We start from the raw sequence: 16123 nt of genomic DNA on the forward strand, positions 1-16123 counted from the left end.
TCCAAACAGTTCATTTCTTAGTTTTATCAGTCCACAAAACATTTTGCCAATACTGCTGTGGAGTGTCAATGTGCTCCTTTGCGAACTTCAGGCGTGCAGCAATGTTGTTTTTAGTAAGCAGTGTCTTACTTCGTGGTGTCCTGCCATGAATAGCCTGCTTCTTCAGTGTTTTACGTATTGTAGACTTATGAACAGAGATGTTAGCAAGTTACGTTGATGCCTTCCAATCTTTGGCTGTCATTCGGGGTTGTTTCTTTACCTTATTGATGAGTCTTCGTTGTGCTCCTGGTGTCATTTTGACTGGGCACCCACTTCTTTGTAAAGTAGCAACAGTCTCAAAGTGTTTCCACAGATTCACATACTTTTTCTTGCCACTGTATATCTTTATATACTAAATTTGTGCTCCAGCTGCTTCTTGGCCGCCATTTTATGTTTTCGAACTCCATCAGACTCGACCAATCACATTCCCCATGCATGTACATGAACAGATTTTTGGGACAGGACAATGAAGGTATCTCAGGAGGTAGGAAGTAAACCTAACATTGGATTCGGAAATGCCTTGAGGCCTTCATACCTTGGGAATACTGACTCCGAAGGCCGCATTTAAGAGATTTTGACAAAGCCACTGAGTCCAGATAATCATGAACAGGTGAAGACAATAATCAATGATGGTGGATGATGGGGTGCAAAAGGCAGATTTTGTTTTTCTCAAGCCATTCTGTTGTGGACTTTCTCCTGTGTTTTGGGTTGTTTTCCTGTTGCATCACTCACCTTTCTACACAGTTTCAGTTGACGTACAGACATTCTCACATTATCCTGAAGATTTGTCTGATATACTTGGGAATTCATCTTTCCCTCAATGATTGCAAGCTGGCCAGGCCATAATGCAGCAAAGCAGACCCAAATCACGATGTGTCCTCCACCATACTTTACTGTTGGAATGATGTTTTCATGATGATATGCTGTGCCTTTTTTGCCAGATGTAGCGCTGTGTGTTTTTTCCAAATAGTTCACTCTTGTGGAGTTTTATCAGTCCACAAAACATTTTGCCAATACCGCTGTGGAATGTCAATGTGCTCTTTTGCAAAATTCAGGGGCCAGATTCACAAAACTTTCTTAAGAAGTAAACCTAACTTTGGATCAGACATGCCTTGATGCTTTGTAATGTTGCCTCCAAAGGCAGCATTTTAGACACAGCCGTTGAGGTTGACGTGTGGCACAGGGTGCTGCAGGAGTGATTTAAAAGCATATGAAGCAGTTTGCTCCCAGGTTGCTCCCACGGTGCTTTGGTGTCATGCGCCAACTGGTCTGCGGGGCGCTGTGAGGGATAGAGTGTGTTCATCTTCCTAAGGAACAAAATGCTAATTGTTCGACCAAACCGAACAATATATAAGCCGAACGGAAAGATTTATTGGGCAAAACACCTTGGCAATATATCGGTCGACCACTACAAACAATGTCAGTTTCTTTATTTAGTTGTTTCAAGCTTTTCTCGTATTACTTGTTTGTCAACTATTACAATAGATACAATCTATTGAATAAGGGTACATAGCCTTGCCATTCATCAGCATTCCTGTGGGTACAATGATGACACATTTGCATACCGTAGTGTCTAGGATAGATGCATCCAGGGGCCCGGCAATCTGTTCTTTAATGAATATAAGGTCATCGGGGAGAGTCAACCCGTGCTGTTCCATCACCTTTTCAAGATCATTTACCTTCACAAGGTGGTCAAACATCTGAACTGAAGCCATCTCATGCTGTTGAGAAAACATAGAAATATACATTACACTACAAGCAGAAACTCTTTCTGAAAACAAATACTCCAGTACTTGGGGGCGGGGCTTACGTGACATTAATAATGTTGATGAAACTATAACAAAAAATGATAGCTGCTAGATTGTTGACATTTTTTTTTTTAAATGTAACAGTTTCTATGAAGCACCTATTTATAGTGCACTAGAAGGGAATTCTGTTGTATCGTGTAATGATTAATCACAACAACAGTTACAATACATTATAATACATATCTGTGGTTATAACTTTTAAAAAGATTATGATTTATAACATGATGAACTCAACATAGTTATCATTAGTGGTGTACCGGATTGCAGTTGATCTGTGATCCGTATGGATCACGACCCATGGTTCGGCTCGCATGGGATTGGCGGATTAATACTAAAATTTAAATAGGGAAATTTGCACATGTTTCAAGCCTTGCAAATGTTAACATTCAAGTGATTTTAAACAATTTAACCACAAAAATGCGCCAAAGTGAGCAGTTTTCTGTACGCACAGACGCACATGTCAACTTGATCATTCCTACGCCCTTCAAAGATCAAAACTCTTGATGTGTAAACTTTAGAAAGAGTTGCGCTACTGTGTCTCATACTGTAGTCCATTAAAATACATTTGGAGTGTAATTTTTTACTTTATGTGGACCGACTGTTTATGCTGCATCTCATTCCCGAAGCGTTTGAAATTCGCCCTCCGTCTGTGTGCACACACGTTTAAGTGCGTTTCAAAAAGCAAACAAACATAAAATCTTTCTGTTCTTAAACGAAATGATCTCGAAATACCACAGTATTCTTTTTTTAATAAAAACATTTGTTTTTGTCTTAAGTGTATGTATAGATTAGAGACAGAAACCAGGTCCGTGCTTATCTTAAAGAGACAGTAACTTAATTAACCTACTTAAGTCTGTGTCATTAATGTTAATCAAACAACCCAAGACAAAGAGAAAATCACTTCTGTAGCTCTAAAAATAATAATTACATTTAATTTATACAATAAAGACAGTGTTATTTTCCATTTGAATTGATTTCTATATGTAATGTTAATTTTAGACCTTACTTAATGTGCAACTGTGTTCTTTTTTATAAATGTTTTAATTTCATTATTTGTTTTTAGATTTTTCCTAGGAGGCAACGCGATGCTCTTGACTACAGCAGCACACTGCAAAAAATGACTTTCTTACTTAGTATTTTTGTCTTGATTTCAGTAGAAATATCTAAGAATTCTTAAATGGAGATGCTTTTTCTTGATGAGCAAAATGCTCTAAGTAAATAAGTCTAGTTTTAAGACAAATAATATACAATTTAAGTGAAATTGTCCTTAAAATAAGCAAAATTATCTGCCAATGAGGTGAGAAAAAAAAGTGAAATAAGATTTCTTTTTTCTTAAACACTTAATTCAAGTAAAATTTTCTCACCCCATTGGCAGATATTTTTGCTTGTTTTAAGCACAAATTCACTTAAATTGTATATGTTTTGTCTAAAAACTAGTATTATTTTCTTAGGTCATTTTTCTCATCAAGAAAATACATCTTGATTTAAGAATTTTTAGATATTTATACTGAAAACAAGACAAACATACTAAGTAAGAAAGTCATTTTTTGCAGTGCATCTGCAGTCAACAGCTCAGAAAGTGATCCCAATGATAAATGTACCTTTACAGTTATAGCTGTGGTGTGAACTCCGCTAATCTCTTTAATATAGAATGATTTTAAAACTATATATAGTTATTGTTTTCCATAATGTTATTGTTATTGTCCATAATGTGATATATAGTAGAGATGCGCAATAATTTTCATGTGATTGTCATGGTGCATCTCGTCAGTAAAGCCGGTTCCTTGATTAGTAGTAAATCACCATCAGCTGCTTTCAGTTGAAGCTGCATTTACTACACAAAGCCGTAGTTCACTTACAATCGGGGCAATTTATGCGATATGGCCCAGCTTATCAGTGAACCACGGCATTGTGTAGTAAATGCAGCTTCATCTGAAAGCAGCTGATGGTGATTTACTACTAATCAAGGAACCGGCTTTACTGACGAGATGTGCATGATATCGCATGCAAATTACAGCGCATCCCTACTCTACACTTAACCTGTTGTAAAATGACCTCAGGCTCAACAGGACCGGACACTGCAGAAACTTTGGTGCCAAACCAAAAAGAAACAGTACGTCAATTATTTGGGATTATTTTGGCTTTAAGAAAGATGTTGCGCAGCGTCAGGTATTGCGCTAAACCTGCCTTGCTAGCGTTACCTCATGGGACAACTCACAAAAACACCACAAAATCATGTATGATAGTGTCATGTCAAAAAAGCCGACCTCTACAAAGATAACCTTGCATTACGGTGGACAACACATCAAATCTGGTGGTAGAAACACAGCTCAATGAACAAGCTAGTGTAAGTTTGCATCTCGCGTGCATGTAAGGGAGAGATAAAAAAGTGTGTGACTGTTTTGAGAGAGTGCGCGTGCATAAGAAAGATAAAAAAAGACAGTGAGTGTATGTGACTGTTATTTGTTAAATACTTTATTTTTCTACACCTTTTTTGTTGTGTTACTGACTGAAGATCAGTAAGGTGTTTATTTATTTATTTTTGTGCGGTAAAGTTCAAAGACAACATTTAAAAAGTTGAGTCCACATGTTTAAATATCTTTGAATTCTGTAAATACTGAGTGTGGTAAAGCCAGATTTGTTTTTATATTTCTGCACTTTGGTTTGTGTGATTACTAACTTTCATATTAATGTTTACATCAGGTTTATTTGGCACTGCTTTATGTGGAAATGATAAGTATTGCATGTTTACAACAAGTTTGAATGTTCAGCAAATCATTCAGTATACTAGTGTATAACGAATTTAATTTCATCAAATAACATATAAGCCTGGCCTTATGCTTAATCTATCTAATTGTGTTGGTCATACTATATAAGGATTTATTGCTTGTCTTTGTTGAAGATTAATACAAAAGATAAAGAGCTCAAAAAATGCATATTAAATTGCAATTGCAATGTATAAAAAAACAATCGTAATTAAAATATTTTCCTAAATCGTTCAGCCGCAATTCTGAATAACTTTTGTTATGACGATTTTCCACACTTACCTTCCATTTCTCTCCAGGTTGAACTTTAGGGATGAACATGCTATCAAACATATGAGAGAAAGGGCCATGACCTAAAAAACAGATAAATGTTGTTTAAAAATATCATAAACTTGTAAAGCCTTTATTCATTTATTTTAATCACAATTCATCCAAAATAAATCCAAAATTCAGTGATTTGAAAAGCTATATAAAAAGGCTGAAATAATTTACAAACAACGCAGAAGATACAGAAGGCGACTCTTTAGAAGAGCTTAAAAAATAGCATTTTACATCAAAACATATAAGCTTAACAGTGACATTGAAAGGCTGGAGTGTGGTTGTAAGAATGACAGAAGAGCTGCCGAATACCTGAATCAAAATGAGTTTTGTTGTAAAGCAAAAAAAAAAAAGAATTCATATTTTTTCTCTTACCCAAGTCATGGCACAGCCCAGCAATCTGGACACAAAGAGTGTCTTGCCTTGTGATGAGTAGCTCCGGTTGTCTCTCATTAAGAGCCTGTACTAGACATCCTGCCAAATATCCCACTCTGCATCACACAAACATACAAACCAAAATAAAAGGTAATGCAGTTTAATTATTAGTTTAGCAAATAAAATTAAACCAAATCTGAGGTCACTCACAAGCTGCGTTCCCATTACAGATTTGCGCAAAACTTATGCAATATTTTCTAAATGCCGATAAAAAAGTTTGTAAAATGACAACATTTCCACGAAATGATGATATGCGACTAAAACATTGTTTTCCTCTCGCGATAAGTAATTGCAAACATCACGTCATCGACAGAAGTTTGTTATTTTAAAGGTCACGTTCCTCCTGACCCCATTTTTCAAACTTTAGTTAGTGTGTAATGTTGGTATAATAGAGTAAATAATATCTGCAAAATTTTAAAGCTCAAAGTTCATTTACAAGCGATATATTTTCTTTAACAAAATTCCCTTTCAAAAGACCCTTTCAGGTGCTAGTAATGCTAACCAGTAAGACCTCCAAATGCCGCCATACCACAAAAAATAAACAAATAAATAAATAAAGGCACATCGATTTCATGATCGATCATCGATGTCACGTTTGAGTACTCGTGCCCATCCCCAATTAAAACAGCAAGTTATGGTCCCACAACAGTTATACTACTTTTGACTGCTAAGTGGCACTATAACCATTAACCCTCACTAGTCCGGAGCTGAATGCATCAAACTCATTTACTTTAAGGTGAAAGAGGCATGTCTGATATGAATTTGGGCTTTCCCTTACACAATTGCCACTTTAATTCCCTCGAGGAACTGTGAGCTTAGCAGTGTTGTAGTCCTGAAGACTCAGTTTTGAGACCATGTTTTAATGGTTTTGGTCTTGTCAGGAGTTGGATACTTTTTATAAAATAATATTTTAATTCCTGTTATCTATTCATGTGCCCGCATTTTACGATAGCCCAACTCTTTTTCACGAAGGGCCGACCTGCGATCCGTCAGGACCTTCCAAGCTGAAGCCATGTAAATATCAATCCTGACCACGGAAATCGCTCTAAAGTATTACTACATTTTGCAAGAGGATAATGAGAGGATGATGATTTCCTACAAATACTATAGACCAGTCTGACAAAGCAGCTGTGGGTCACCGCATCGATTTAAAAGAGCACACTGTGTTTGATGGCATTGCTAAACAATGGTTTTATATCTTAAAGTACTCTCAATGTCTTACTTTCTCATGTAAAAACATTATTTTCATTAGCGCGTGCACTAAGCACTTAAATTACAGACTAAAAGACAGTCGTACTTGTAATACACGGTCAAACGTGCAAGAAGGTTCTTTATTTTTAAAAAAGCTAATTGGTTTTAGATTCTTTTCATCCCAAGTTGTCTCGTGATGCTGCTTAAAATCATGCTTTCCTGCTACTTAAGTAATTCAAATTTCTTCAAAATGTACTAAATGCACTTCATACTTACCCAATTGAATGTTCAAAGCGGTTGTGTGAAGCCCCAGGGAATACTAGGTAAGCTCCTCCCAGCTGTTTGATGTGACGAAGCCTCTGAAATTGAGGCGTGTCTATGATGCGGACTAGTAAAGGATGCATTTCAATATGGCCATGGATGGGGTCATTGAAAACCTGTGACAAACAAATCATCTAGGGTACATCTGAAAAGATCAAAAATATGAATTGCTCAGAAAAGAACGGTTATACCTTCATGTCATCATTTGAGATTTGCCAGAGCTTCTGAAGACAGTGGAGAACTTTCAGACGAGAACCCAGAGGGCTGTGAGAGGTTATACACATTTATTATTATTTATTCTTAACTGCACTTTTCTAATCCTAAAACATGTGCAGCACAACGACATGAAAAACATTGCTCATTTTTACAACAGGAACCAACTGTGTTGCATTTTATAACTACACTGTCATGTTAAAAATGAGAAAACAAACAAACTTGACACTCACGAAATGCCCATCTTTTCCAAATGTACCTCCGTAATGCATAGTAGCCCATGTCCTGATATTTTGTGTTCTGTGAAAAAAACATTGCAAGAATTGACATAAAGGCACAATATGTCATTATCACGTGCAGGAGGTCACTTAACCACAAGCGGATAGTGGTTGCACTGAATCTGAAGTGTATCTGAAGAGTATTGTGTGAAAAATACAATACACAGTATGTTACACTGTTTATATTGTTTGGTCAATCAAAAGACACTTGGCTAATAGAGTAATGAAAATTGTTTAAAATTGTTGATGTTAACATTTGCAAGCCTTTGAATCATGCAAATTATAAATTGTGTGTATTCATTCACGAATCGCATGTGTGCCAAATGGTGTGGCCTGGTCCGTACGGATCGAATGCGATCCGTTTCACCACTAGCCGTAATCGTAATCGCAATAGAACATTTTTGAAATTTGTACTAATCAGGGCTGGGTTTCCCGATAACGATTGAACTTAGCACTTAAGAGCGCTTTCTACGAGCTACTAAATGAACTCGTGCTTTCTACGAGCTACTTAACGAACATTCGTTGTTCATTTACGTGCGTTTCCCAAAGATGCACGTATAACGATCGCTCGCAGCTAGGTTTTAAGTGCTACTTGCGAGTCGCTATCCGTTTGTCAAGTGCTGAAATGTCACCTATGGAATGACTCGAATTTGTAGCACAAGCTTGTTTAGGCTAATGATCTTTAGCTGATGTGCACTAATATTTTTTATAATACTTTTTATTATTGTTCAATACATTTTTAAATGTTTTAAAATTTTTCATAATGAAATATTCTTTTCCGTATTTAGTAAGGACTCGTCCCACTGCGAAATGCCTTCTGCATTTTATATTATAGTTTAGATTATTATTATTATTTGTTGTTTATTATCTATGTTTATTTATTATTAGGGATTATTGCATTGTACCGTAAATATTTATTTGGTTTCTTTAATCAGATGCCATACCCTTCAAAACATTTTTTTTTACTGTAGCCTAGATGAATTATAGCAGCAATTGGTAGGAACCATTTATCATTTTGCTAGTACCAACTTTTAACAAAATTGTACCAAATACGTTTTCCTTCTTTATTAATTTATGTTTAGTCATTTAAATTGATTTCTCATTTGAATTTTAAATATATTATATTAAAGTAATTTAAACAAATAAACAAAGAAAACCCCAATAAATAAATATACATTTAAAACATTACATTATCGTTATTGCAGGAGTGCAATTTGCTGGTTGTCCTGCAGGTGACCTTGTAACACTGTTGTCTTACGATGCACTTATGAATTAACGATTACTCCAGAGCACTTGTCTTGTACCTCTACGATTTTCAAATGCTACTTAAGTTACGAAGCTTTTGGGAAACGGCCGGAAATTCTAAGATGATTCGTACGATCGTTTTTACGATCTACTTAGCCTTACGATGCTTTTGGGAAACCCGGCCCAGTTTTGTAGTGGCATTAATGCGATAGCATGCGATTAATCTTGCATCCCTTTATCATGCGCATCTCGTCAGTAAAGCCGCTATCATGATTAGTAGTCAATTGTCTAGGTGATATCACAATATCACATTCATTATCACAGACGATTAGCCCGCGGTTATGAATGCGATATTGCTTAGCTTCTATGTGAACTAAGGCCCGTGTAGGAAATGCAGCTTCATCTGAAAACAGGTGATGCAGATTTACATTTATGACCTTGCTTTTTCGACCATCGTAAAGTTTTATTAATTAAATTATTATCGACAATTAAAGGGACACTCCACTTTTTAAAAAAATATGCTAATTTTCTAGCTCCCCTAGAGGGAAACATTTGATTCTTACCTTTTGGGAATCCTTTCAGCTGATCTCTGGGTCTGGCACTCCCACTTTTAGCATAGCTTAGCATAATCCATTGAATCTGATTAGACCATTAGCTTTGCTCCAAAAAAATAACCGAAGAGTTTCAATATTTTTCCTATTTTAAACTTGACTCTTCTGTAGTTACATCGTGTACTGTACTAAGACCGACAGAAATTTAAAAGTTGCAATTTTCTAAGCAGATATGGCTAGGAACTATACTCTCATTCTGGTGTAATAATCAAAGACTTTGCTGCCGTAACATGGCTGCAGGAGGCGCAATGATACTACGCCCAAAAATAGTCCCCTGCTATTGAAAGATACTAAGGGGACTATTTTTGGCTGCTGAACAGTTTACAGTTCTGAACTGTAAACATTTACTTAAGATATAACTGACTATGTTTAGTTGCAGTGTTTACCACATATTGACTTTACTTGGGCGGGCCGTCCAGGGATATTAACGAAGCAAGCTCTGTGTCACAAAAGATGCAAAGTAGTAGTTCAGGTTTTTACTGACCCCGCCTAAATTATCACTGTCCCCACCAAAAAGCGACAGCACCCCAAATAAACCTTGCACTAGTATTAAGCCGCCTTTCCACTATACACGACATTCAGACACGACTGTTGGAGTTCACCCACTAGTGGCAGTCGTCATGAAATTTCTGTTTAATCGTAAATCCGTGCCAACATGGGAGAGAAGCTCATTCAAGCGCAAGAGCCTTTAATCTACAAATATTCACTTTAGTGAAATAACTAAATGAATACAAATGAATGAAACAATAAACAGTTATGGATATATGAAAAAAGACTGCCAATATTTTTGGAGAAAACATATTAAGAAAAGATTAAAAATAATAACGTGTACATTTTAAAATTAATAACTAATTAATTATCAGTAATAAATAGTTTTTAAAAGATTATAGTGTTACGGATAAAGTTAAACAAGAAAGGATGAATCATTTTCACACCAATTTTTGATTGGAATACACTGAAATACATCACTTCCAGTCAGCGTATCGCATGCGTTGTAGTCGCGCAAGTTCAAAATTATTAACGAGTACAACTTATTGATTTTATTTTACTTGTTGATATGTTTTATCATTGTTTTAAACGTTGACATACATAAAAGATGCCAAGCTAATATAAAAAATATGTAATAAATAAATATTTGAGGTTATTAATAGAATGTGTGGGTTGGTGTAGACAAAGAAAAAAAATCACTGTTTTTGACTGATTCAGAGTTGTTGCTTTTAATTAATTTCATGTTTTATAAAATAAAAAATATTAAATACTAAAATGTCGCATGTAAAGTGTGTTGTTGAGCCACAGTACACATGAATGCAAGTAGAGGTAACTGCAGACTGGAGCAATGGGCGTGGCAAGAGGTCGGAAAGAAATGGGGCGTGCCACGAGGAATGGGGCGTGCCGTAAGGTCTTCTCAATTGGACGCGAAAAGCTTCCTGATCCGCATAAAAGCGAACCATAAACTTAATCACTATATATTATGTTGCTTGCTGATGTATGTATATAAACAATTTTATCGTAACACACAGAGCAACACTCACACGCTGTTTGCTGATTCACTCACTTCTTTTACTGCTTTATTCAGTCCAGAACTCACTCTAATATAGAACACTGTTGCCCCCTAATGGCAACTCTTCATATAGCACAACATTTAGCTGCATATATAACACCATACAAAACACATTTCTTTCACTGTAAAAATAACAATGATGATATTGAGAATACATTCAAAAGTACGTTACCTTCGACACGTTCTGTATAACGCGGGTTACATAACGTCATCACCACCGCAACTTTTTTAGGATCAATCATTAAAAACATTCATAATGTTTGTGATAAATGCACTTTTTGTAAAACATCACTTAAAGATATTAAATATTTATTTTTGTATTGCCCCTTTTCTATTTCATTTTGAACTGACTTCAAAATAGGTATTCCTAAAATAGAAATTCCCAGTATTAGAATTTAGAACGACATTTTACTTTGTTTCCAAAACCCATATTTTTCTGGAAATAATTATATAATTAAATTATTTTATCGACGTTTTATATGCATAATACACAAATAAAAGAAACCCTCCTATATTAACTTTTATAAGACCTCGCAGTAAACTTGGAAACCCTTTCAAACATGAGATCACAAAACAAAAAGTTTTTGAAAATATCTATAACTACTTTGATTCATAAACTTTTATTTTTGTATTCATTTGTATTTTTCATGTTATACTTGTTATTCTCCGATTTACACATTTTGAGCTGTATTTACAATGCTTTGTATTCATCATTTTTTATTGCATTATACTTGAAATTTCTGTATTTGAACTAAATAATAAAATAAAAAAATCATTAAAAAACAAATTATTATTTTAAAGATAAAAATGTCTCTAAAAGTAATGTTATTTTTATAAAAATGGTACAGTAAATTTTTGGCTGTATAAAGGCATATACGTGTTTGATCAAACACTCACCATATAATTATTAAATGAAGTAAAAACGGTCTAATAAACTTATTTTAAGTGACATTAATCAATTAAGCAATACAAACACCATTTTATCCAAAAAACATTTATTCAGTCATTTTTACAATATTTTTTTGAAACGACAATTGAAGTTGTCATCAAAGGCTTGTGTTCTTGTGTTCAAAACTCATTCATTCGAACAGAAGCCATCAAACTCTCTCTCTTAACGCACAGTGACCCCCTTCATGGCGTACCGCGCGAAATCTGTGGCTTTGCAAATGGCTTTGTATCTTGCGATATTCACAAGGTCTAACAACACTGAGAGCACAGAAGGGACATCGACATAAATCGCCGACTCGGATGTCTTCGATGCAAATGCAGTCATTAATTTTTCTCACTGTAACATGTATCTGTCAACAACAATTAAAGAATCCCCGAAGCTGAAAAGACGTCAAGCAAAGAGACCATCAAATTTATCGCACATGCATTATATCCATCTTCTTCTTTCCTTCAAAAGAAGATTACGATTTCTTTTTAGCTAAAGGAAATGACGTATAACTATGGTTACGGCTGATTGGCCAACGCAGTTGCCAGGAGGAAGCTCCTTTGACCAATGAGAAACCTCTTACAACGCCCTTACCTCCTGCCACGCCCCTACCTCCTGCCACGCCCATTGCTCCAAGCTGCAGCTACCCCTGTCTCCATGAATGTGCATCAGGAGGATAGCAGCACCCTGGCAGTATTACTTAACATTTGATTGCTTTCAATTTCTGTACCTGAACAGTACAGTACTGTTAAAGCTATATGAAAATTATTTCATTTGTCTGCACACTACGTTTGTTTAATTTAATTACTGCCTGTAACAATATTTGAATTGTATTATGTAGGCTAGTAGTCTTTGGTGTTATAAACTTATAAGTTCGCATTGGTTTATAATATGCATTGATTAAAAACTATGAAGACAATAATCGGGCCTGTTTAATTTTAGTGCTATTTGGTATGGCCAATGATAATTTAGGCGGGGTCAGTAGCCTAAAAACCTGAACAACTACTTTGCATCTTTTTTGCATAACGTTACAAAACATGTCTAAACTGGGACGCTCGTTTGCAACAATGCAAATTGTAAAAAGTGCTTAAAAAATAACAATAAATTTGACTTGAATTATCCTCTACTGTAATGTCTTTTATCAGGAAATGCGTCTTAATAGACTCATGTCTTAGGGCTGCAGTTAACATACCATTAACCATCGTGATATAAATCGAATCGCATGATATTGTCCTCAATTTACCGATTAGATTATTTGTTTAATTTTTACAGATAAATTACAGCACCTCTGAAGACTTGTTCCCATTCTTCGAGTCCCTCTCTCTGGAGAAATGCGATTGTTTCATCAACGCCCCAGCGCATAAAATCTTCATTATGAACCCGTTTCACGTCCCACACAGACTCTTCATCTTGATCTTCTCTCGGTCGTTTCATCGGTCTATTCATCTTTAAACGCAAATAAAACACGTTGAACTTTCTGTTTCAGAGAGATACCGGCGTGTGCTGTCACTCGCTCTCTGTGTGTTGACTCAACTGAACTGTATTCTTCAATCGCGACGTCTATCGGGGTGGAGCGTAAACCCCAACGAGTTCAGCAGAGACCAGCAGAGGGCAATCCGTCACCATACACATACTGAATTTAGGGTTCAGTCATCACAGTAATTCTCTATCGTCGTATGCAATTTAATAATTTAATAATCACACTGACAGAATATTTTATAGAGACGATAATATAAACTGTCTAGGTAAAAGTGAAAAATAATTATGTCTAAATGTTAGTATAACCAGTTTATTAAAAGCCCAACAAGAATTACCTGGTTATCAAGGAGCAAATTACTAAAAACATACAATTGTTGACATGCTTTTAAAATTTAAGACATCGGGTAAAATATAAAGTTGGTCGATTTGATATAAAGTTAAATCATATTGATTGGGGTAATTGTACAAATGAATTAGCCTATGGGCATTTGTTGCAGTTATTTTGCCAATATGGAATCTTTATTATGGTAAATAGTGAAATTGCTAAACATATGAAGAAAAGAGACCTGGCTTTATAAACAGCTTAAGGTTTATAATACTTCATGTATTATATTATACTTAATGATAATGTTCAACTTTATGGAAAATTTTTAGACTAAAAATGCACACATATTTTACATGTTCAGTGGAGGAAATAGCTCAGAATTTTATACTTATAATATAGGTAAAAAAGGGTGGAGGTGGACACCAAACCTCTTTTGTATTAAAGAGCACCTATTTCATTGCTAAAAAACTATGTTATTTTGTGTATTTGGTATAATACAATGTTTGCGTGGTGTATGGTTAAAAAGAAAAATAAGATATTTTACATTTGAAAGCACATAACCAGTGTGGGTGAATGGTTGTTTTATGAGTTTATGGTTGTTATGGTTTGAGATCTAAGGTTTGTCTGGAGGAAACCAGGCCTCACTTATCATCTGACCATAACCATCCCAACAGTAAGGTGGTGGTAGCATCACCTGTGGTTTTTAGCAGCAGGGATTGAGAGAAGTTTATGTTTAAGGAGAAGGTGAATGGAGCAAAATACTAATACAGTATATCTTCAAACCTCTTTCAAAGCGCATAGGACCTTAAAATAAGCCAAAGGTTTACCTTCAAACATGACAATGTTACTATTAAGGTGTTTAGGTAACTCGACAAACTGGTCAAAATAACAAAAATTGAATTGCATAAGGTTGCAATGTTTTCAGACCTTGAATACTGCCAAGAAAACAATTTTTAAACAACAAAATACCAATTAGTAATGGGCCAATATATCACAGAGGCTGATATATCGGTCAATATTTTGATTTTGGTTATTATCAATTAACCTTTTCAATCGACCAGTAAATTTCTCTCTTACTTAAATTTGATGTTTGTAATGAAAAGACAGTGTCACTCAATGTAAAGCCAAATCTGACACACTGTAAAATGACCAATCATTATTCACTTTTTAACATGATGTAATGTACACTTATTCAAACAGGGCCGTTAGATGTCAGATCCACATTAATTGTCATGTAAATCTTTTTTAAGTATATTTATAAATGTTATGCATAACAAATCTTTATGTAGTTTCACCAATTTTGTTTGTCTAATATTTACTGTAATAACATTTGTGTTACATCTGCCATAAAGCTTTCTGATTATCAGCCATAAAAAACATACTGGCTACCACTAATACCAATGTCTATTTTTGTGAATTTAAAAAGTTGAAAATATGTATTTGTTGGAATAACCCTGATTAATACACTTTTTAAAACCAACAACTTTCCTGTGTCTTGGTATGCTCTCACTCGTTCATATTGCTGTTGGGTGACTTTATGCCACTCCTAAGGTTTGCTTTTGTTGAAATTCAACAGACACTGAAACGGAATGGCTGCCATACATACCGAAATGATGATTAAAGGCAAAACTTGAATGGTCTCTTAATTTTTTTTCTGTGGCTGTATGTGTCTATCTACCCTGGATATTCAATGTATGCACCAATATACAGCCTGGAAAATAAGCATTTGACACATCAGGATCTTTTATCAGCAAGGGGATTTCCAAGCGGGCCATTGACACAAAACTTCCACCAGATGCAGTCATCAAGCCAAATGTCGAATTCATACAAAGAAATCAGAACATTTAAGTATACAAGCTGAGTCATAATAAACAAAGTGAAATGACACAGGGAATAAGTATTGAACACATGAAGAGAACAAGGTCCAAAATGGCATTGAAAGCCAGATCATCACCTGAAATCTGTCAGTATTGAGAGAGAAACCCTGCCCCTATCAGTACTAATTGATATCAGATGCTTTAGTGCTAATTTAGTCTCATTACCCAGGAGGCACACAGGAAAGACTTCATGATGGGTAAAAGCAAAGAACTCTCTCAAGATCTTCATAATCTTATCGTTGAAAAGCATTTTGATGGGAATGGTTATAGGCTTATAAATGTTCCTGTGAGCACTGTTGGGGCCATTATCCGGAAATGGAAAGAGCATCACTTCACCATAAACATGCCACGATCAGGTGCTCCACGTAAGATCCCTGTCCAAGGAGTCCAAAGAATAATCAGGAGAGTTCTCCAGAAGCCAAGAACCACTCGGGCAGAACTTCAGAAAGACCTTGCATCAGCAGGTACTGTTGTTTCAAAGAAAACTATAAGCAATGCACTGAACTGCCATGGCATCCATGCACGCTCACCACGCAAGACTCCATTGCTGAACAAAAAGCATGTTGAGGTTCGGTTATAGTTTGCGAAAGAGCATTTGGAGAAGCCTGTGGATTATTGGGAGACTATACTGTTCTACAAAGCCAAAGTGCAGTAACTAAGCATTTGGTCAAAATTGAGTTAAGGGTTGAAATGGGCTTTGTGAGATTTGTTGTGTCTTGTGAC

At 35.5% G+C, this 16123-nt stretch overlaps 1 protein-coding gene across 1 annotated transcript in view; it reads right to left on the bottom strand.

Moving 5' to 3' along the window:
- The window catches only part of samhd1 (SAM domain and HD domain 1), a 28373-nt gene extending 15064 nt beyond the window's left edge, over nt 1-13309 (bottom strand). Inside the window, exons 1-7 of the mRNA XM_055188754.2 lie at nt 13006-13309; nt 7324-7390; nt 7069-7141; nt 6833-6993; nt 5306-5421; nt 4895-4965; nt 1605-1760 (exon numbers count right to left, since the gene is read on the bottom strand). Of these exons, the coding sequence (XP_055044729.2) occupies nt 1605-1760; nt 4895-4965; nt 5306-5421; nt 6833-6993; nt 7069-7141; nt 7324-7390; nt 13006-13165 (804 nt within the window). The 5' untranslated portion in view covers nt 13166-13309. The remainder of the gene's footprint in view (nt 1-1604; nt 1761-4894; nt 4966-5305; nt 5422-6832; nt 6994-7068; nt 7142-7323; nt 7391-13005) is intronic.
- Between the last annotated feature and the right edge of the window lie 2814 nt (nt 13310-16123).

The sequence above is a fragment of the Misgurnus anguillicaudatus genome, chromosome 13 (assembly GCF_027580225.2).
Source record: "Misgurnus anguillicaudatus chromosome 13, ASM2758022v2, whole genome shotgun sequence".
NCBI classification, from domain to species: Eukaryota; Metazoa; Chordata; class Actinopteri; order Cypriniformes; family Cobitidae; genus Misgurnus; species Misgurnus anguillicaudatus.